This window comes from Mus musculus, chromosome 4, assembly GCF_000001635.26.
Source record: "Mus musculus strain C57BL/6J chromosome 4, GRCm38.p6 C57BL/6J".
Classification (NCBI taxonomy): Eukaryota; Metazoa; Chordata; class Mammalia; order Rodentia; family Muridae; genus Mus; species Mus musculus.
This window is the reverse complement of record NC_000070.6, coordinates 148,095,111-148,116,523: the sequence shown is the minus strand read 5'-3', so window position 1 is coordinate 148,116,523 and position 21,413 is coordinate 148,095,111. Positions and strand designations below refer to the sequence as shown.

At 51.2% G+C, this 21,413-nt stretch overlaps 1 protein-coding gene across 2 annotated transcripts in view; it reads left to right on the top strand.

Annotated features, from left to right (window-relative positions):
- Draxin (dorsal inhibitory axon guidance protein) overlaps nucleotides 1–18,087 on the top strand; it is a 32,703-nt gene extending 14,616 nt beyond the window's left edge. For both annotated transcript variants that reach the window (XM_006539170.4, NM_027426.3), the window contains exons 2-7: nucleotides 524–965; nucleotides 3,619–3,812; nucleotides 6,368–6,479; nucleotides 6,813–6,902; nucleotides 8,500–8,589; nucleotides 13,942–18,087. In XM_006539170.4, the coding sequence (XP_006539233.1) occupies nucleotides 524–965; nucleotides 3,619–3,812; nucleotides 6,368–6,479; nucleotides 6,813–6,902; nucleotides 8,500–8,589; nucleotides 13,942–14,054 (1,041 nt within the window). In that variant the 3' untranslated portion in view covers nucleotides 14,055–18,087. The remainder of the gene's footprint in view (nucleotides 1–523; nucleotides 966–3,618; nucleotides 3,813–6,367; nucleotides 6,480–6,812; nucleotides 6,903–8,499; nucleotides 8,590–13,941) is intronic.
- Nucleotides 18,088–21,413: the final 3,326 nt, after the last annotated feature.

The window sequence follows — 21,413 nt, the reverse complement described above, 5'->3', positions numbered from 1 at the left end:
ACCAACATAAAACCTCAATTAACAACAACAGTCCAGGGGCTGGTGAGATGGCTCAGTGGGTAAGAGCACTGACTGCTCTTCCAAAGGTCCTCAGTTCAAATCCCAGCAACCACATGGTGGCTCACAACCATCCGTAATGAGATCTGACGCCCTCTTCTGGTGTGTCTGAAGACAGCTACAGTGTACTTATGTATAATAATAAATAAATCTTTGGGCCAGAGCGAGCAGAGTTCCTAAAATTCAATTCCCAACAACCACGTAAAGGCTTACAATCATCTGTACAGCTACAGTGTGCTCATATCCATAAGATAAATAAATATTAAAGAATATAATCCAAAAAACATTTTAAAAGTTAAAATCAGAAATGTGTACAGGGAGCCGAGTCTCCTCCACCCACGAGGGGAAAGCATTTTGGATGATGGGATGCAGATATGGAGCCTTGGGAGGGGATGTCGTGTATGTGTGTGGGGGTGGGGGGGTGGGGGGGCTGTGTACAGCACTCATGATGCTGGTTTTCTTTCAGGGAGAGCCAATGGCAGGGTGCCCCGTCCTCAGGGTCCCCACGCTGTTCCTGATCCTCCTGCTGTTTCCAGAGCTCCACACGGCAGGCACCCTTGCATCTGGATCCTCTGCCCGGAACCTGCCGGAGACCCACTCCCACCTCCCCAGCTCTGCACTGTGGGTGTCCCAGGCAAGCCATCATGGCCGTCGGGGCCTGGGGAAGAAAGACAGGGGCCCAGGAAGGCCTAGCCGGGCCCAGGAGGGGGCTGTGGTCACTGCTACCAAGCAGGCTTCCCAGATGACACTCGGACAGCCCCCTGCTGGCCTTCTGCAGAATAAGGAGCTGCTTCTGGGGCTGACTTTGCCCTACCCCGAGAAGGAGGCCCGGTCTCCCGCTTGGGAGAGGGTGAAGAAACGTGGCAGAGAACACAAGAGACGCAGGGACCGTCTGCGACTGCACCGAGGTAGCTGGAGACCTGGGGGGAGGAGGGAACTACACGGGAGAAGGCTCTAATCCAGTGCCAAGAGCAGGAAGTGGTCGTAAAGTCTGCGTGTTAAGCCCCCGCGCCCCGAAGAGACCATTCAGAGGTCTCCACCTAGGGCAGAAGGGGTACCCAGAAGAGGGGAGGCATCTTCCTGAAGTCAGAGTGGCCTGGCAGGCAGGGAAAGGCTAAGGGAGAGACCTGGGAGAGAGACAGGGGTGAAAGAGAGGAAACTGACATAGAAGTTCTGCTCCCTTAGGCAATCAGTCACCTTGCATCTGACCTAAATCCACCCTACTCACAGCTTCCCTGCGTACAGACAGAACGGCTGGAGTCTTCCTCCTAGCACATCCTTTAGTGAGCTCTGGAGCAGAGTCTGGGTGGAGAGCTTGCGCTCTAAAGCCAGATCTGCTGAGACCCGTGTCTGACTCCGCTACTAGCGAGTTTGTGCCTTGAGCGAGTCCCCTTCCTAAGCCTCGCTTTGTCCTGCTGCAAAGATGCCACCCAACCTTAGTGCAAGAGGGAGCTGATGCTCACAAAGCCTAGGGAAACTGCTACTAAACCCTTGGCTCCCCAGTCGGCATCCTCCAACCCTGAACACCAGCGACACCGTGTGGCGATCACTGGGAGATGCGGCACAAAGCAGGAGAGAGGTTGACTTGGGATGGGGAATGCAGGACGTCCAGCCTGCAGTTGCTTGGTTGTGAGACAAAGCATCATAGAAGAAGCCTAGAACTGACACCTCATGGTGCCCAGCGGCCCAGAGAAGGAGGAGGAAGAGAGAGAAAGACAGATAGACACAGAGAGGAGGGATGAGAGAGGAGAAGGGGGAGGAAGGAAGAGACAGCGCAGGAACATCTGGGTCCCCATATCTCCTTCAAAGACACCCTGATGACTCAAGTTTCCTCTGCTAGGCCTCATCTCCCAGAGGGCCCTACTGTTTCCATGGAGAGCCACTGGCTGGAGAGCCAAGTTTTTCTTTGTTTTTGTTTTTTTTTAAGATTTATTTTTATTTTTAATTATGTGTATGTGTGTGTGGAGGTGGGGTGGTGTATGTGTATGTGAGTATGGGTGCCACCAGAGGCCACAGTCATCAGACCCCCAGGAGCTGGAGTTAAACAAAGTTGTGAGCCGCCTGACATGGGTGCTAGGAATTGAACTCAGGCCCTCTGCAAGAGCAGGACGTCTCTTAACTGCTGCATCATCTCTCCAGCCCCAAGACCAAGCCCTGGGTCCTCGGGCGCATCAAAGACATAAACTTCAGTGTCCTGAGAGAGAGAAGTCACCGTCCCATGTCTGCCTGTGTTCAACCTTCCTTAACACACTCTCTGCCTCCATTCCCTGTGCTCCTGCGGTCACCCAGGCCCAAACGAACAGTCTCCAGCAAACCTGAGACTCACCAGCCAGCGGGCCTCTGCCCAGCCTCACCTGGCCCTGAGCCTGCACAGGCCACCTGTGACTGCCTGTAGGGGCAGAACAACAACGCCACAGATGGGTTGGTGGGGTTCACAGGGTATTATTTCTCTAAGAAGAAACTGGAGCAGCCTCAGCCTGCTTCTCCTGTGGATAGCAACAGGAGTGGAGTAGGGCAGGAACTGCCTCCCTGCCAGGTCGACTGAGACCCCTACGTGGCAACACATGCCCTCCCATTCTCGAGATCCCCTCTGCCAGTTTAGAAGATGTTGATGCCTTGAGGACTCACATGGGGCCCATAGTTTCCACGAAGTGATGGCTTCAGTGAAACGGCAGGGATGTCCTGAGGGATGGTGACATGGTGGCAGAGGGCAGGTGAAGTCCACAGGCCAGGCCAGGCCAGTTTATCAGCATTTGGGAAACCTCAGATTGACTGGGGTTCATTTCTGCAACTCCTCCAGCCTCTGTCCTGGTCCCATTGCTTGTGACCCTCTGCTGACCCTGTGTTGTTCCCTGCCACTGTCAGTATCCCACACCCAGGTGTCTTTCAAGATGGCCCCAGGAGTTAAAAGCATCAGGTTTGCACTCAGGACTGAGGTTCAAATCCACGCTCTGCCAGGCACGAGCTGTTTGTCCTTGGCGAAACTGCCTAACCTCTCTGGCTCAGGCTCCTCCCCTGTTCATGAGCAGAGCAGCAACTACTTCTCAAGAGTCCCTGGGGAAGTTAGATGAAGTCATTATCATGGAGGGGTTCACTGGGGACCCAGCATGCCAGGTGCAATATCAAGAAGCACATGCGTGTGCATGCATGTGTACATGAGTATGTGTGTACGTGTGCGTGTGTGTGTGTGTAAGCAGTGGCTCTCCTCCCAGCTACCTCAAAGGCTTCTCCCCAAGCAGTGTCTTCAACCTCCATAAACCTCACCTCCTCCAGGAAGTCTTCTATGATTTTATGTAACTGGCCAACCTCAGGCATCCTGAATCCAGACTTACTAGAATGTAGCTTCTAGTGGAGAATCCTCTGTTCACACACCGACCCCTCCCCAATGACAGGTCTCTAGCAGGGTAGACAGCAAGGATGATGGGTAGATCAAGGGCTCATGATGCCCAGCAGCCCTTGGCTTACACAGTACACAGTGGGGTGGCACAGCAGAGAAGACAGGATGCCCTGTAGGTAGACACCGAACAGCAGGTGGGTCAGCCTGTGCTTGCCTTGTCTCAGGCCGAGCTGCCATCCGTGGCCCCAGCTCCCTCATGAAGAAGGTGGAACCCTCTGAAGACCGGATGCTGGAGGGTACCATGGAGGAGTCTTCCACTAGCCTGGCCCCCACCATGTTCTTCCTGACCATGACAGACGGTGCCACGCCTACTACAGAAGAGTCCCGGATCCTGCCTGTCACGTCCTTGCGGCCCCAGGTAGGGGCCCCACGAGGCCTTGAATCTGAACACGCCTTTAAGCCTCATGCAAGCTGCCTGTCAGGGTTCCCTAGATGAACAGAGTGATAGTGTGAATGTAAATATCTAGGGATTTATTAGAGTGGCTTACAGGCTGTGGTCCGGCTAGTCCAAAAGCAGCTGTCTCCCGATGGAAAGGCAAGACTCCAAGGCTGGCTAGCTCAGGGGATTTTGGGCTATGTTGGATTCTGAAGGAGCAGGTTCTAAGACCAGCAAAGGAATGCCTCAGCAGCAGGATAGATGAACTTGCCAGCGAGAGTCAGGGCAAGCAGGCAAAAAAAGCAAACGCTTCCTCCTTCCCTGTCCTTTCTTGGAGGCTACCTCAAGAAGGCGTGGCCCACACTTGAGGTGGGGCTTCCTGCTTCAACCATCCAGTCAGGAGAAGTCCCTCACAGGTGTGCCCAGCTGCTTGAATTGATTCACCTCCTGTTCCACTTAGGTAAACTGAGGCACAGCGGGGTGGTAGTGAACACCGTTAATCTCTGACTCCACCAGGTAGTCTGTCTGTAGAGGGGCTGCCAGCACCCAGACAACATGGTTGGGGCTCGGGCTGGGGACAACCAGGAAGCCAATTCCATCTCAGCATGCTGTTCTCTGCACACACAGAGGTGGGACTGTTGTGGAGGACGTTTAAAGTCTGGAAGAGTACAGAAAGCAGCCACGGTGATTTAAAGCCCAGATCTAGGGACTAAAGAGATGGCTCAGATGTTAAGAGCACTGACTGCTCATCTAGGGGTCCTGAGTTCAATTCCCAGCAATGCTCACAACCATCTGTAATGAGATCTGATGCCCTCTTCTGGTGTGTCTGAAGACAGTGACAGTGTACTCATATAATAAATAAATAAATAAATAAATAAATAAATAAATAAATAAATAAATCATTTTAAAAAACAGATCTAGAATGGCATAGTCAGTTGGGGGGTTGACTTATCTACTCCCCAACTCTGAAAAAGAAAGTGGAAAGAAAACAGGGGGAGCAGGGGGTTGGGAGGGGATTGCACAAATCTGGGGGTTGGTGATTCTAGAAGAAAGGGACAGGCATTCACCAGGTCATTCTTGCCGATAGCTTAGAAAGTTTTGTTTTGTTTTCAAAATAAAATCTTTCAGTGCCAGATGTGGTGTCTTACATCTACAATCCCAACCCTTGGGAGACAGAGGACAGGGGCAGTGGCATCACCACAGAATTGAGGCCAGCCTGGGCTACAACAGGAACTCTCGGCCAACTGGGCTATGAAGTGGGACCCTGTCTCAAAACAAACTAAAACACTGTTTTGCTTTCAAAATGAAGTAATACCATTGAAATGGATCATATATATATGTATATTGATGAGATAGAATACATATGTGTATATTGATGAGAATACAATATTACAATATGTAGCTCTGATGGTAAAATGTTTCCTTAGCATGCCTGGAGCCCTAGGTTTGATTCTCAGCACTGTATAAAATAGGCAAGCTGGTACGTGACAATTATCCCAGCATTCGGGAGGTGGGGACTGGAGGATCAGGAGTCTGAGATTGTCCTTGGCTACACAGTGACTTTGGGGCCAGTCAGGGCTCTGTGATATTCTTCTTCAGAAAGGAAGGAAGAAAGAAATGGAGGGAGAGGGAGAGAAAGAGAGAGGCAGTGCCACTGCTGTGCCGCTCTGTTTTGTGAGTTCTTGCTCATCTCTTGCTGTGCCTTGTTTAAACTGATTGTTTTTATTTAATTATGTATGTCTGTGGGGAGGGTGATATACACACATGAGCAGAGGTGCCTTTGGAGGCCTGAGGTACCACATCTCCTGGAGCTGGAGTTACAGGCATTTGTGAACCACCTGACGTGGGCGCTGGGAACTGAACAGCACTCGGGAGGCAGAGGCAGGCAGATTTCTGAGTTCAAGGCTAGACTGATCTACAAAGTGAGTTCCAGGACAGCCAGGGCTACACGGAGAAACCCTGTCTCGAAAAACCAAAAAAAAAAAAAAGATGTGTGTGGAAACAGTACACACACAGGCTTTAGCTCTTCCAGGCATCGCTGTCAGGTTGGACCACATCTCCTGAGTATCAGGAGACGGCTGTAGATATTCTTTGTCCTCTTTCTTCATCTTGCCATCCTGAGAGTCAGGCCAACGCCGAGGCCATGAGCAGGTAGTTATGGTCCGTGCCTCGCTGAACCCTAGTGATCATGGACATGAGCACTCAGCCATAGTATCTGGTCCTCAGTAGTCTCCAGACTATTGGTGGGGGCTGTGAGTGGAATTGAAGGCTGTGCATGGTCTCTACAGGACTCTTCAGAGGAAGGGACAGGGAAGTGAGCAGTGGGCCACGTCTGGTTCCCTCCCTGACGTGTTTAGAAATGCTGAGCAATCAGAACAGCCTCTCTAGCCACTATCTTGACATCTTCAGCATGGATTCCAGGATCCAAGCAGAAAACAAGGTGGCCTTGTCCTCTGGCCTCTGGCCTTGAGATCCCAGGTTCCCAGTCCCTTCACTTCGAAGGCTCCAGGTCCCCTCTCCTGCCTTGACTTCTGCAGACACAGCCCAGGTCTGACGGGGAGGTGATGCCCACACTGGACATGGCCTTATTTGACTGGACGGATTATGAAGACTTAAAGCCAGAGGTCTGGCCTTCTGCAAAGAAGAAAGGTATGTCCACTTTGCCACCCCACCCCACACTTAGACTCCTTTCTCCAGCATCTATTGGTGGAGGACGTTTGCTGAGACCAGAATGACCTACAGGTATCCAAAGGTGGGCTGGAGTCCATTGATCTAAGCTGGACCTGACACTCACTGGGACAAGCCATAACCCTCACTCACTGCACGCTACTCGGGCCCCTTGTCTCTTTAGGGAAGAAAGTAAAAGCAGAGAGAGAAAGAAAGGCAGAGGGTCTCGTCCAAGTCGCACCGTGGGAGTGGCCATCTGGCACCATGACACCCAAGTCTTGTGCTTAATCTAATCACAAATTTTCTTGTCCCCAGAGAAACACTGGAGTCATTTTACCAGTGATGGTAACGAGACCTCGCCAGCTGAGGGGGATCCGTGTGACCATCACCAGGATTGCTTGCCAGGTATTCTGCCCCCCCCCCCAACACCCACCCTTGAGGCACCAGGCTGGGAGGGAATACCAGTAAGGTAATTGAGACAGGGCTTGGGAGCAAGCCAGGGAGTAGTGGCCCTTTATTCGCAATACGGAGAAGCTACAGTGTCCACCAGTTTTTCCTGAGGGTCCTTATCAGCGGCCACCAATTTCCTGAGAGTCACTACCATACACTGACTCACAGAATGACCTCAGAAAGAGGTGGTGGAGGGGGAGGGCAAGCGAGCCTGGGCCAACTTGGTTCCTAAGCTTCTTACCCATATCCCACCCTGCCCTGAGTCAGATGGCCTGCTCCTAACCTTGTCCTCTGAACACCCGCAGGGGTTAATTCAGTCTCCTCATCATGGCACCAACTGGCATTCTGGGGACAGTGTAAGTGACACTGTTGCTTGTTCAACAGCTCTACCTATCAGGTCAGGATAAATGGAAGGGGCCTTCTGTTTGATTAGAGTCCGGACTGATGGCCCTGTGGCATCCAGAGGACCTCTTCAGAGCAGACTGGGATAGACTTCGATGCTGTGGAGGGGAAATGCCTACCATCAGAGCACTTGGGAGGTGGAGGCAGGAAGATCAAGAGTTCAAGGTCGTCTTGGGGGTACAGAGAGAGTTCCAGGCCAGACCCTGTCTTGGGTGCTTATCTAGGACATTGGTGGTTATATTTATTAAAGGCAAGAGAGGAAACAAGATGACAGGAAAACCTCGGGTCTGATGTCATGCTGGCTCTGCAGGAGCTGTGGAGAAAATCCTGCCAGAAAAGCCCTGTGCTGAGCAGAATGGTGGCCCCGGTGCTGGCTGGCGGTTGCCTGAAGCTGCTGAGGAAGGGGTGGTTGGGACATGAGCCAAGGTGGCCCCTGAAACTGCTCACAGCAGGAGACCAGTGACTCATGTCCCTTCTTGCCACTAAATAATGAGTGCTTTGGGAGACGAGAGGGAGCTGGAGAGACCCAAGGAGCCATCTCCAAGGCACCAACCACATCAGTAGGAGAGTCTGCAAAGTAGAAGCCATTCGGCATTGCAGAAGACACACAGCACAGACAGGCTGTCTGCATCCTGAGTGTGAAGAAAAAGCTGAAGTCAGGGCCAACAGGACAGAACTTGGAAGCTAGCTTTGTAATGGGCAAAGAGATGCCTCGGCCCTGCCTAGATTTGCCCTGAACCCTACCTACCCCCACGCCCAGGGCTTCAGTTTCCCCATCTGTCCAAGAGGATGTTGTTGGTCCATGATCCCGGAGGCCCCTTGCAGCTCTCAGCAGACTCTACCTCTGGCACCCCTAGCTGTTACAACCCCATCCCTGGGAAGTAAAACCCCACACCACCTTTGATCCTCCCATGATCAATCAAGTGGCCCATCTGGGGAGGCTCAAGTCTCTGCCACCCGTCTCTGGGGACTTTATCCATGACATCCAGCAGCGGTCCCGGCCCAGAGCCTTGCACACCAGATGGCCTGCTAGGGCATGGCCTGCCACACATATGATGGATCTCCTGTCCGGTGGGACTCTGTAGGGCAGGCGGCAGGCAGGGAGGAGCCGCTCAGCTTGGCTGACCACATGTGCTTGCTATGTTGCCAGGAACTTGCTGTGACCTCCGGGAACATCTCTGCACACCCCACAACCGCGGCCTCAACAACAAATGTTTCGACGACTGCATGTGCATGGAAGGTCAGTCTGGAGCCTGGGAAGGGGAGAGCCCTCCCCCACCGACTCTGCTCCCAGAACCTTGAAGCCTTTGTGTCCCAGCCAGCTCCGCAATGAGTGGGGCACGGGGTTTCCCCGGCAGAGGGTGGATGTGGATGGAGGGGCTGCGGAAAAGGGAGTGGGTAGGAGAACCCCCTGGGAACTGAAAGCTCCAGTAGGAACAGCTTCGCTGGGGTCTTCCAATCTGTCAGCTCCGTGTGCTTCCATCCCTGGCACCGGCTCCCAGATTTGTATTTCTCACCTCTTGAAATCCAAGCTGGCACGATCGCTCGGGATCAGGACGGGGAGAAGGGAGGAGACAAAAACATAGTTCTTTAAATAAGATCCAACCTGAGAAGGCTGGCGCTTCTCAGTAGAATTCTAGATAGGAGGCTTTCCAGGTGAGATAGTGGGGAGGCTGGAGCTGGGTGGGTTTCCAAGCAGTCACTGGGAGAGGCTCGCTGGGTTATTCCTTTAACTGCCCTGAGCACCAGCCTTGAGAGGAAGCGTGTGCCCACCGCGCACATGTGCCTGTTGGTGCCTGCTCTACGCTGAGTTCTTTCTTTCCTGGAAATGTTCTAAGGCAGAGCTATGCTAAATTGCATAGACCGTTCTCAAAGTCATGATCCTCCTGCTTCAGCTCCTCAAGCAGCTAGATTACAGGTCTATGCCACCATTGCTGGCTCTCTCTTTCTCCTTCCTTCTTCTCTTCCTTCTTCTTGTTACTATCACAGGTAGAAAGAAAGGATCAAGGAGGAGAGAGGGAAAGAGGGAAAGGGAAAGAAATGAAAAGGAAGAGAAAAATTGGCTATGTCGGTATAACACTTGCAACCGCCAGCACTTGAGAGTCTGAAGGGCGACATCATAAGTTTGAGTCCAGCATAGGATGCACAGTGACACCTGGCTTGGAAAAAAACAAACTAGGACTAGCAATTGGTTGGGCATGTAAAGGGCTTGCCCTGCCAGCCTGATGACCTGTATTCAATGCCTGGAATCTGTATAAAGGTGGAAGGAGAGAGCCAAGCAAAGTTGTCTTTTGCCCTTCACCTGCACAGTGCACACACAGACGCACATCAATAAACAAAAATAAATGAAAATGAACCAAAAAAGGAAGAAAGGGGAGAGGGAAAGAGGGAGAGGAGAGAGAGAGAGAGAGAGAGAGAGAGAGAGAGAGAGAGAGAGAGAGAGAGAGAGAGAGAAAGCAATGATGCCATTGATCTGTAATTCAGACTGAGGCAGGAGGATAACGAGTTTGAAGCCTTCCTCTGCAACTTAGCATAACTCTGCTTCAGGAAAAAAAAAAATTTGGAGATAAAATCTCTCAGGCGTCAGAGGCAGGTGGATCTCTGTGTTCAAGGCCAGCCTGGTATACATATTAAGATCCAGTTTCTAAATGAATACATAAATTGCTGAAGGTGTAGTTCAGTGGTAGAGCTCTTTCTTGGAAGGCCTCGAGTTCAATCCCCTACCCATATGAAAGGCAGAGCCAGGGATGGGGAGATGGCTCCGTGATTAAGAGCCCTTGCTGCTGTTGCAGAGGACCCAGGTTCAGTTCCTCACAGCAATATAGCAGCTCACTACCATCCAACACTCCAGTTCCAGGGGATCTAGTGTCCTCTTCTGACCTTCAGACACCAAACAATTATGTTGGTACGCATACATACAAGCAGACAAAACAATCAAACTCAAAATAAATCTTTGTTTGTTTGTTTGTCTGAGACAGGGTTTTATGGTATAATAGCCCAGGCTGGTCTGGGTTTGCTTTGTAGACCAGGCTAGCCTTGAACTAACAGAGATCCTTTTCCCTCTGCCTCCTGAGTGCTGGGATTAAAGGTATGTGCTGTCGCTGGCTGACTTCAAAATAAATCTTAAAGAAAATTTTTAAATAGAGAAGGATGAAGGAAATAAGTGGAAAAATAATTCTAATTGCATCTTCGGAGAATCTTCAGACTGACACAAAAGTAGCCATAGTATCATTGAGTACCTGGTTCCCACCAGTGAGATTCATTAAAGACCAACGTGGCCATCCTGAATGGGGCTGTCACTGCCACAGGCTTCCCCTGTTTCAATCGGATCTTTATTTATTTATACAGTATTTATTTCGGCACGCAGCTCTGAGAGATAAGCACCCTTTTAAATACAAGGTATCAGAATGGACAAGCCAACCAAATTCAGCCTGCATTCCAGGCTCTGAGAGCACAACCCTTCCCCAGCTGGTCTGTGAACCTGAGCCCCGCTCCAAGTCTAGTTCACAGCCTCAGAAGAGCCCCGTGCCATCTCCATTCCTGAGGTCCATTCCAGTGAAGTGAGATAACAAGAAAACAAATCCATAGATAAGCTGTCCCTGGAGCCAGGCACGGTGGCACAGGCCTGTGATCTCAGCATCCAGACGTAGAGACAGGAGACTCATAGCTTCAAGGTCATCTTCAACCAGCTATGGAATATCACCCAGGGCAGCCTAGGCTATAGAGGGCCCTGTGTCCATCCCAACTACACTACACCCACCCCCAAAAAGAAAAAGAGAAAAGAAAGGTCCTTGGAATGTCATAAGGTCTGTAAAGGCTGCTTTTTCCTAGAAGGTTAGTAGGTAGAGAAGAAGGATAAAGGAAGTTTCCAGAAGAGCCACACTGTGTTGCCCTTGTTTAGATTTTGTTTGATTAGTGATCGGAAGTAATGCCCACACTTATACAGAGAAGTCACATGGTCTAGCCGCTGTGTTTAAAAGATAGCTCTGGTAAGCTAGGTATAGTGACAAGGCTCACTATAGCTTACCTAGCATACCCTAGGCCCTGAGTTCTGTTGCTGGTGAAAATTTGGTGTACGTACAATCTAAGCTTGGGAGGTAGAAGAACGGTTGGGAGTGGTTGGGATATCAAACTCCATTCTCAGTCGGCCAGCCTTGGAGGCATGAGACCCTGTGTCCCCCCCCCCCCAAAAGCTATCTCTGATTGCAGAACTGGGGACAGTTGAGGACAGGGAATAGGCTGGACGAGTGAAAAGATGTAAGATGCTGTTGCCTGTGTCCAGAGCACCGGCCACTTCGCAGAGCGGCAGACAGGGGCACAGTATATAGGTGAGCCACTGAGGCCTTGGTGTTGGCCTGGTAAGGGGGCTGTGGGAGGCTCTCACGGGGAAAGCCTCCTCCTGTGGGCCTCAGATGGCAAGCTGCTCACACTGCTTGCTTTCTAGGGATCCTCCAGGTGTCTGCATCCAGAGCCTAATTGTGTCTTCCTGTACTGATTAGTTTCACCCAAATTCCTACTTCTTCCTGGAGACTCAGATTCCAGGAACAAAGGGGAGAGTGGAAGCTATGATTTGGATAGCTCATTAAACATTAAACATGGCCAGAAAGTAAGGGGGTTCACCCAAGATGCCACTCAGGAAGGACCTGAGAGGGACCAGAGCAGGCCAGGCCAGCAGAGTCTGGAAGCTCCTAATGGCTTCTGTCACCGCCTAACATTCCTGCTTCTACAACTGGCCCTCTACTGTCACTTTGGCCAAGTGCTGGGCCTTGGGGCTGGGGATCTGGCTTAGCTAGCAGAGCGCTTGTCTAGCTGCAGAAAGAATTGGGTCACTCACTCAGCACCACATAAAACTAAGCTTGGTGGAGCACTCCTGTGATCTCAGTGCCTTAGAGATGGACATAAGAGGATCATGAGGGCCAAGGCTATCCTCAGCTACAAAGCAAGTGGAAGGCCAGCCTGGGTTACATGAGACCTTGTCTTCAAACCGTAACAAATTCTAGCCTTCCAATCACAAACTTCCCAGCAGCCCCTTTGCCCTCCAGCTTGAAACAGAGGTATCCTCTCACTCTGAGGTCATTCTGACCCTGAAATGCAGGGGTTTCTTGGGCCACAGAGAACATCTCCTTTCATGTTATCAGGGGGATGGGACCTACTATGATCTTAAATGAAAAAAAAAAAATATCTACTCACATCTCAGGTAGACTAAAGCCCCGATAAACAGAGCCACGGGCAAGATACCTACCCACTGGTGTCAGCAGGTTCACACTTAATTAGGTGACATCATGTGTTTGTGTGTATGACGGATGAGCCTGTGTGGTGTGTGTTTGAGGTATTTGTGTGTGATGTATGTGTGTGTTTGTATACGAGTGTAGAGGTGCATGTGCCAGGCTCATGTGTGGAGACAGAGGACAATCCTACGTGTCAGCCCCTGCCTTCTACCTTGCTAGAGACAGGGTCACTCGTTTGCTGCTATGTATGCCTTTTTTTGTTTGTTTGTTTGTTTGTTTGTTTTTTTAAAGATTTATTTATTATATGTAAGTACACTGTAGCTGTCCTCAGATACTCCAGAAGAGGGCATCAGATTTCATTACGGATGGTTGTGAGCCACCATGTGGTTGCTGGGATTTGAACTCAGGACCTTCAGAAGAGCAGTCGGCACTCTTAACCACTGAGCCATCTCACCAGCCCCCTGTTTGTTTGTTTTTGTTTGCTTGTTCTTCCCCGAAGACAGGGTTTCTCTGTGTAGCCCTGGCTATCTTGGAACTCACTCTGTACACCAGGCTGGCCTTGAACTCAGAGATCTGCCTGCCTTGGATTAAAGGTGTGCACCACCACCGCCTGGCTGTGGGTGCTGTCTGGCCAAGCAATCCCATCTTGCCGTAGAAGCTTTGTAGTCCCTTGCAGATGCACTACAGAGTCTGGCTTTTTACAGGAGTTCTTGGGATCTGAACATGGGTCCCTAATGTTGGCAGGGCAATCAGTTTACTGCCTAGGCCATCTCCCCATATGGTGAGAGATTTTATCTCTTGATTCCTGGGCCTAGGGCTTTCTAAGCAAGTACTCTATACCTGGCCTACAGCTTCAGTCTTTCATTTGTTCGTTTAATCTTTTGGATTTTTTTTTTTTGAGACAGGGTTTCACTGTATAGTTGGCTAGCCTGGAACTTACTCTGTACACCAGGCTGGCCTCAGAATCAGTGATCCATCTGCCTCTGCCTCCCAAATGCTGGGACTAAAGAATGGGCCACTATGCTCAACTTTTTCCACCTAAATTTATGAGGTTGTGTGTAGTTCAGCGATGAGTGTGCTCTTAATATCCACAAGCCCCACATTCAACATTTAAGTTTTGTTTTTGTTTTGCTTTGAGTCTGCTATGTAGTCCTGGTCAGCCTCAGGCTAGATTCAAACCTGCTGCTTCAGCCTCCTTAGTGTTAGGATACTGTACAGGCCTGTGTGACCAGCCCAGTTTCTTAAGTCTTTTCAGGCTCGTGTGTATGGGGGCTGTTGGATGAGAAGCCTGGGAAGGCTGGAGGGGAAGAAAAAAGAGGAGACTGTCACCCTCGGTTCTGACTTCCTTGCCTTCTTCCACTCAGGGCTGCGTTGCTATGCCAAATTCCACCGGAACCGCAGGGTCACTCGGAGGAAGGGGCGCTGCGTGGAACCGGAGACAGCCAACGGGGACCAGGGATCTTTCATCAACATCTAGTGCCCTAGTGGTGCCTCCCCACCGGCCCGGGGTCTGAGCCAGGGAGGTTTAGGACAAACAGGACCGTGTTAGTAACTAGCTCAGCTTGGGCTGAGTAGGGAACCAATGGCTGAGGCAGCAGGTGTACGCCCAGTACACTCAACCACAAGCTGGAGAGCGGTTTAGCAGAGAGCAGTGCGCCAGAGCCCGCCCGCCCGCAGTCCGGGGTGGGACCCCCACCTGCTCCCTGATTCTGCTCGACTCGGCGGTGGCTTTGTGTAGCGCACCCTCTTCTGCTCGACACCAGCATTGCAGCAGTTTCAATTGGCGAAAACAAGAGGCTTCCTTGACTGAAAAGGGTTGGAAAGAGAGGGGACAACTGACAGTCCTGGATCTGGAATGCTATGTCGCAGGCAAACGCCAAGCGCCACATGTATTTTTACTGAATTTCCACAGAGACCGTGGTAAGAGACCACTGACCCGCACCTGAGGTGCGCGATCCCACGTTCAGAGTCCCACGTCATCCATGATCCTCCAGTTTTGGCCACAGAGACTAGACTTGACCTGTTCTCAGGCTTTTCCCAAGAGAGACTTATGTCTTTTTTGATGGACTGAGTCTCACTCTTTGGCCAAGCTGGCAACTCAGACAATCCTCCTGCCTCAGTCTTCCAAATGCTGGAATTATAGGCATGGGTCAGCATATTTGGCAGGTGTATCTTCCTTAAAAACAAGACATTAGGGCTGGGGATGTGGCTACGTTTGTAACATGCTTGCCTGGAATGCATGAATCCTGCCCAGGCTGGACTTCTTCTGATTAGTGAGTGTGAGGCCAGACCACAGCAGACTGCATCTCAAGCAAAACAAAGTAAGCTGTTTGCCTCACCTGCGCGAGGCCCTGGGCTTGCTCCCATTCCGTTTCCCCCTCCTCCCACTTCTTTCCCTCAGCTCCTACACAGGGCACCTGTTTTCAAGTGAAGAATAATCCCCATGGCTGGGTCCTTGCATGTGACAGGTGCTAATCATCATCATGAATAGGAGAAACAGTAACGTTGCTCTGCTCCTATGCTTATCCATAGCCCAGATCATCCAGTCCTGAGACGCCACGTCACTCCCTCCTCAGTGGTCCTCAGTCTCTGCTCTGCTGCAAAGGCATGCACACACGTCCCCACATGCTCGCCAGACATACTGTGTAATGACTCTCACCCTCCATCCCTGACACTCCATCCTTCACATCAGCAGCGATGCCCCCTTGGAAAGTGGGGCCACCTCTGAGTCTGGGGTACAGCGTGAAGCACCCCTACAGGCTAGAACCGTGACGACAAGCCCACGCTTACCGGCACTACTCAGGACATGTCTCAGCGGATCTGAGATCCCTGCGCCTGGCATCTCCGTCCTGATCAACTTTTGCGAAGGACAAAAGCCTTCCCAGGACAAGCCCTCCCCAGCCTGGACCTCACCCGTGGGATGCCAGGGCTGTTTACTGCTTTGGGATAACCAGTCTGGTCCAGGGTCAGGCTCCAAGGAAAGCTGGCAGATCGAGAAGAAATCAAATATGCTTGTTCTTCTTTCCAAGCTGGGTCTGATAGGCCTGGGGAGTGGGCGGGGTGGGGGCGGGGCCAGGAGTCGGAAGGATCAAGGCCAAGGTGGGAAAGCAAGTCCTAATACAGATTTCTTTTCCTTTTTTGTAGTACCAGAGCCTTGCACGGTCCAGGCAAGTGCTCGACTACTGAGTTACGTGCTAACTTGGTCTGGGCTTCAAAGTCTCCAAAGCTCCCCCAGGGAGCTGCCTTGGTCCCCTGTCTTCTCACCTGCTGCAGTAAAGAGCCTGTTCTTCCAACTCACTTTGCTGACCTTAGGGAAGTTACTTAAGGTCTCTGTCCCTTGACTTTTCATGTCTGGTTCTTACCAGGTGTTTAGTACAGTGTCTGGCCCATAACACACACACACACACACACACACACACACACACACACGCACGCACGCACACACGCACACACGCGCACATGCACACACACCTAGAGTGCCAGCTAACAAACGTCAACGGGCCTTTTCTTCCACAGTGATCCATCATATAGCTAGTGATTTTTCTAAAAATTGATGTCTCACTACACAGTCCTAGCTGATCTGAAATTCATAACGTAGACCAGCTTGGCTTGGCCTGGGACTCACAGGGATCTGCCTGCCTCTGCCTCTGCCTTTCCTGTCCTGGGATTAAAGGTGTGCATCTCCAGGCACAGTTCAGGATGCTTTCTCTTTCTCTGGTTTCTCCAAAGTGCATTAATCCCAGCACTCGGGTGGCAGAGGTAGGTGAATCTCTGTGAGTTCAAAGCACGGCTGGTCTACATAGAGAGTTCCGGGACAGCCAGGGCTATGTAGAGAGATCCTGCCTCAAAAAACAAAACAACAAAACAAAAACCAAACTAACAACAACAAAAACCAAAGTGTACGGCACAGAGCAAAGCCACTTTGCTGGGGACACATTTGGATTCCCGGCTGAGGCAGGGCTGGAAGAGCTTGTGGCTATGCAGGATCAGGTTTGTGTGTGTGTAAAAGGGGGTCCTGGTGGAGGACTGAGCAGGATGAGGAGAGGTTAATAGCTGCCTAGACAGGCCACCTGAGCTGATGCCTCAAGAACACTCTGACAGATCTCCATTGTCCCCAGACAGGGACTATTTGTCTGGGTTTTGTCTGATGATGCAAAGGGGTTGTTCTCACAGTTGGTGGAAAAGGGCTGAGGGTCCTGTGACCTGAGACTCAAACTTCAAAGGAAAATGACAGCTTTGCCTGCCCTTTGAGGAGGTCGAGTTCCAAGACCTCACCCCTTCTCCTGCTAAGGAGCTTCATTGAGTCCTTCTCCAAGCCTCCTCGGGTCCTCTCCAGGCTCCTCCTACCACTGCCTACAGTGAACCTATGGAGCCTACAAGGACCATGTTTAGAAACTAAGGAACCAGGAGTCCTGGGTGCCAGAAAAGTGGAGTCTGGAGAGGCCAACAGCCGAGGCTCCCTTTTGAGGGGTCTTGGGTCTGGACTCCATTAATTCTGGCCCTCCATGACAGCCTTCATGCTCACAGGCCACAGGGAGTATGTGATTACTGTAGGCCACGGCAGTTGTGAAGACACAGAAAATGGGAGGCCAGGTTAAGCCGGCTGCGTACAGAACAAGGTGTTTATACTGCAGGGAATGAGGTTTCCAAATCTCAAGGAAGAGCAGACATGGGACAGATCCATGGCCAAGCCTCCTCTTGTTGCCAAGTCATCTGGTAGAATCACAGAGCCTCCCTTCAACTTTCCCTAGTCTACATCTGCAGGTACCAATAAGACCATCTACATAACCTGCAAGAAACATGTTTAAAAAGCAAAAGATCAGGAGCCCTGGCTGCCAGGAATGCGGGTTCTACCCCTTACCTACTGAAGCACAGTCACAAGGGTGTCCCCTTCCCCACTCCCAGCATCTGGCTTCTAATACAATCTCCAGGTTGCTCTTGGGTGTGATGGGTTGGGTGTCACAGGTCCAGGATACAGATGGAGGACAGATGCTGGGGGCCGGGGACAGTCGTTTGGACAGTTCAGCACTATTGCATTCGCTGTGGCTTGGCAACTCTGAGGTCTGCTTCCTGGCAACTATCAGCAAGGGCAAACTTAACACCCAGAGCCTGCCTTCTGGGCTGTTGGCTCTGCTTAGAGGACACAAGTGGGGCCCAGTGGTTAGGAACACTGAATGCTCTCCCAGGGGACCCATGTTCAATCCCAGGTAGTCTCACAGCTACCTATAACTTCAAGATCTGACACCCTCACCCAGACATAATGCAGGCAAAACATCAATGTACAGGAAATAAAAAAATAAACTAACATTTTAGAGGACGCCAGGTGGGCTCCTAGGCCCAGAGCCTCTATGGTTGGACTTTTGGAGTCTTGAATAATTCCTTGGAGGGCTGTAGCTCTTCCACCTTGGAACGTGGGAGCATCAGGGGAAGGGGTGTCATGCCTTGATTTATAATGCCTCCTTGCATGGATTCTCCAAGCTGTAAATAAAGAGGTGACAGTTGCTAAGCCATTTCTTGTCCCTGTTCTTCCAGGAGATAGTTCGTCTGGCTGGCAGGGAGAGGGGACCCTATTTCTCTTGTCCTTTCCTGTTTATTGGCTCCACATGTTTGACTGAGGTCTGCTCTGAATGAGCAAGGCAAACATGTCCCTCCCTCCCTCACCCACACCTCACCCATAGGTCCTCATATTTGGATATCCAGGTGGGCTTCCCAGAGACTGGGAGGCTGGTCATAGCAGGCTGGCTAGCAGCAGCTGCAGCAGCCACCTGCTTCAGTGTGGTGCAGAACAAAGCCCTGCCACTCCTGGCAGGGTCTGGGAAGGCTCAGATGCCATCTTGCGAAAGCTTGTGAACTGCTTGCGGTGGCCTGGTTTTGCACCTGAGGGAACATCTCTTATCTGGGCACTGTTCCTGCCAGTACCACCCCTGTCTGCTCACTAGGTCCTCTCAGATCTGGCTAATCAGAGCATTTCTGGCTCCCCTGACAATGGCTTTGATATCCCAAAGCCAAGGCTGAGCCCAGACACCTTTGGAGCCTGGTGTCCCTGCAAGACTTCCCTGCCCTGCTGGGCAGAGTGGGTGGGGATCAGCTTTCCCAAACCTAGGCTTTCTTAAATAGTGGACCCTCCCATCCAACTCCAGCATCCAACAAGACATCTCGGGTTTCTGATCCCAGAGGGCCACTGTCTCTGTGCTCCTGAGACTTGGCCTGTTAGACTTTAGGACTATAGAGTCCTGCACCTAACTTCCCTTCCTGTGCCCCTGCCCAGTGAGCCAAGGTATTTCAACTGAGGGTGGTTCTAGAAAACCATACTCAGAATGTCCCCTTCCTACAGACAACAAAGGCCATGCCTTCTCTGTCCCAACGTTTAAGGTCTGCCATTTGGTGGCATGGAATCAGGTGTTGTGCACTAATAAAATTGTACTGCCACAGAAGAGCAAGGGGCCAGATCTGGCCTTTGAGTTACAGTTACTCACCTGGAGCTGACCTCTAGACAATGGCTGCAGAAAGGCCTACGGTTTCCTCACACCCTGTGCAGCCCCGGCTGTCCTGGAACTCACTCTGTAGACCAGGCTGGCCTCGAACTCAGAAATTCGCCAGAACTCAGAATTGGCTGCCTCTGCCTCCCTCGGTTCCTCACATCCTTTCTATCCTGGCATGCCAACTTAAAAAATATGTTTCTAGATATTAGTGATCCTGAGATGAAGGAGGCCAGACAAATCCAAGATCACGGGGGTGTCAGCAACTTGGATACAGGCCTCAGAGGTCAGATAGCTTCAATGGGGGCAGAGCTGTTGGCTTGCCAAAGCAATAGAACCAAAAGGAGGCCCAGTGCCTGTGATCTCAGAAGGTCCAGGTCACCTTCCGCTAGATAATGACCCTGTCTCAGAACAAAAAATCAGAGAGAGAAAAAATAAACCCAACAGGCATTTATAGTTATCTACTTTTTAAAAAGCTATGTGTTTATGTGTCATACATGTATGTATCTGTGTATACATATCAACACACACAGCTTTGCTTTATCTTAAGCACTTGGCTGTCTAGACTGTGTGGACTACCAAGTCCACAATCTGGAGAGCAGGCTGGCAGGCCAGAAACTGAGGCAGAACTTAATGTTGTCTGAGGCCGGATTTCTTCCCCCAAGACCTCCAGTTTTGGTCTTAAAGCCTTCAAAACACTTAAGACTGCCCACCACAGAGGCGCTGTTGCTTGGCTCCTCGGTCCATCACAACACCTGGTCATGGGGCAAAGTTCCTCTGGCAGGCAGTGTAGTTCTGGGATCCCTTGCTCTTTTCCATGTTTTTTTTTTTTTTTTAAAGATCTAGTTATTTATTGTATACACAGTGTTCTGCATATATATCTTCATGACAGAAGAGGGCACCAGATCTCATTACAGATGGTTGTGAGCCACCATGTGGTTGCTGGGATTTGAACTCAGGACCTCTGGAAAAGCAGTCACTGCTCTCAGCCTCTGAGCCATCTCTCCAGCCCTTCCTTTCCAGCTTTATCTCCTCACACACACATGGCATATCCTGGAGCTCCCAGGTGCACACAGGGGACTGGAAACAGGATGCCTGGGCTCTTTGAGTCCTTGTGACTGGTCAGTGCAGCTTTGTACACGATGTCCTGTACTGTCTTCCCGTGTCCTTGACCTTAACCTTTTAGCCTGATACAGAGAGGGAGAGGTTCTTGCAAACCCAGCCACGGCTTCTGTTTATTGAAGGAAGCTCCCACCCTCCTTGTAACTAAAAATACTTGGATTTTCTTTACAGAGGAGAGCGATTCAGGCACAGAGAAAGACCCATCTCTTCAGTCCCTTCCTTGGAGATGTGCTAAGCAACTGGTGGTGGACCTGGGACTTCATTGGTGACTAACTCCAAAACTGGACCCTATGTCTATAAGGCCTTGGCCCTCTCGAATGGTACAAGTTCACAGAGCACCTGCAGATGACTGACACGTACCCATCTCTCCTAGGTAACCTGGACTCCTATCTTCCCCCATAGGCTGCACCATGGGGATGCCTCCTGGGCAGTGCTTTCCAGCTGGTGGGATATGGAGGCCTCCTGCCCCGTCCTCTTTCATTCCTCTCTTATCTCTGGCTGCAGCCGCCTGGGTACAGATTCAGGCTCCAGCATCTTACCACACTGGGCAAGGAAGGCAATCCTCCCAGAGACTGTGGGATCAGATACAAGGAAAGCAAACACGCAGAGAAACTGGTAACTGATGGGCATCGTGGGGGTGGCAGGACCAGGGTCACAGCTACTCTTGTGTGTACTCAGACGGAGCTCCTAGATGCTCCCAGAAATGGACCTTCCAACACCATTCATGCAGAACGATGGGAGGCCGGATACAGGGAAGGCTGGGGCTTGAGGTCCTGAAGCCTTGATGTGCTATGGTGGGTTGGAGGAGCAAGGGGCCTTCAGGGAGGCCTTGGCACAGGCATAGGGACGCCATCGGACAAGATGCTCAGCACCAAACACCGGGAGAACACCTGAGCACACATGTATATTCATGTACACAGTATTCACACACATGTGCGCACACACACACACACATCACACACTCACACTTAATGAAAGGGAGCACCACAGAACAGAGCTGGGGAGCACCACAGAACAGAGAGCTGGGAAGCACCACAGAACAGAGAGCTGGGGAGCACCACAGAACAGAGAGCTGGGGGGCAGGCCTCCTTCCTCCAGGCAATGGTCTCCGTGTCAGCTTTTCCTCTGGCCAGTTCTTAGGATACAGGAGAGTGGAGGCAATTTCCCCACGTGCCTTTGTTTCCATCCAGGCCTTTGGATGAGTTCCTCACTGCCAGGGACTGGAATGCTCCAGT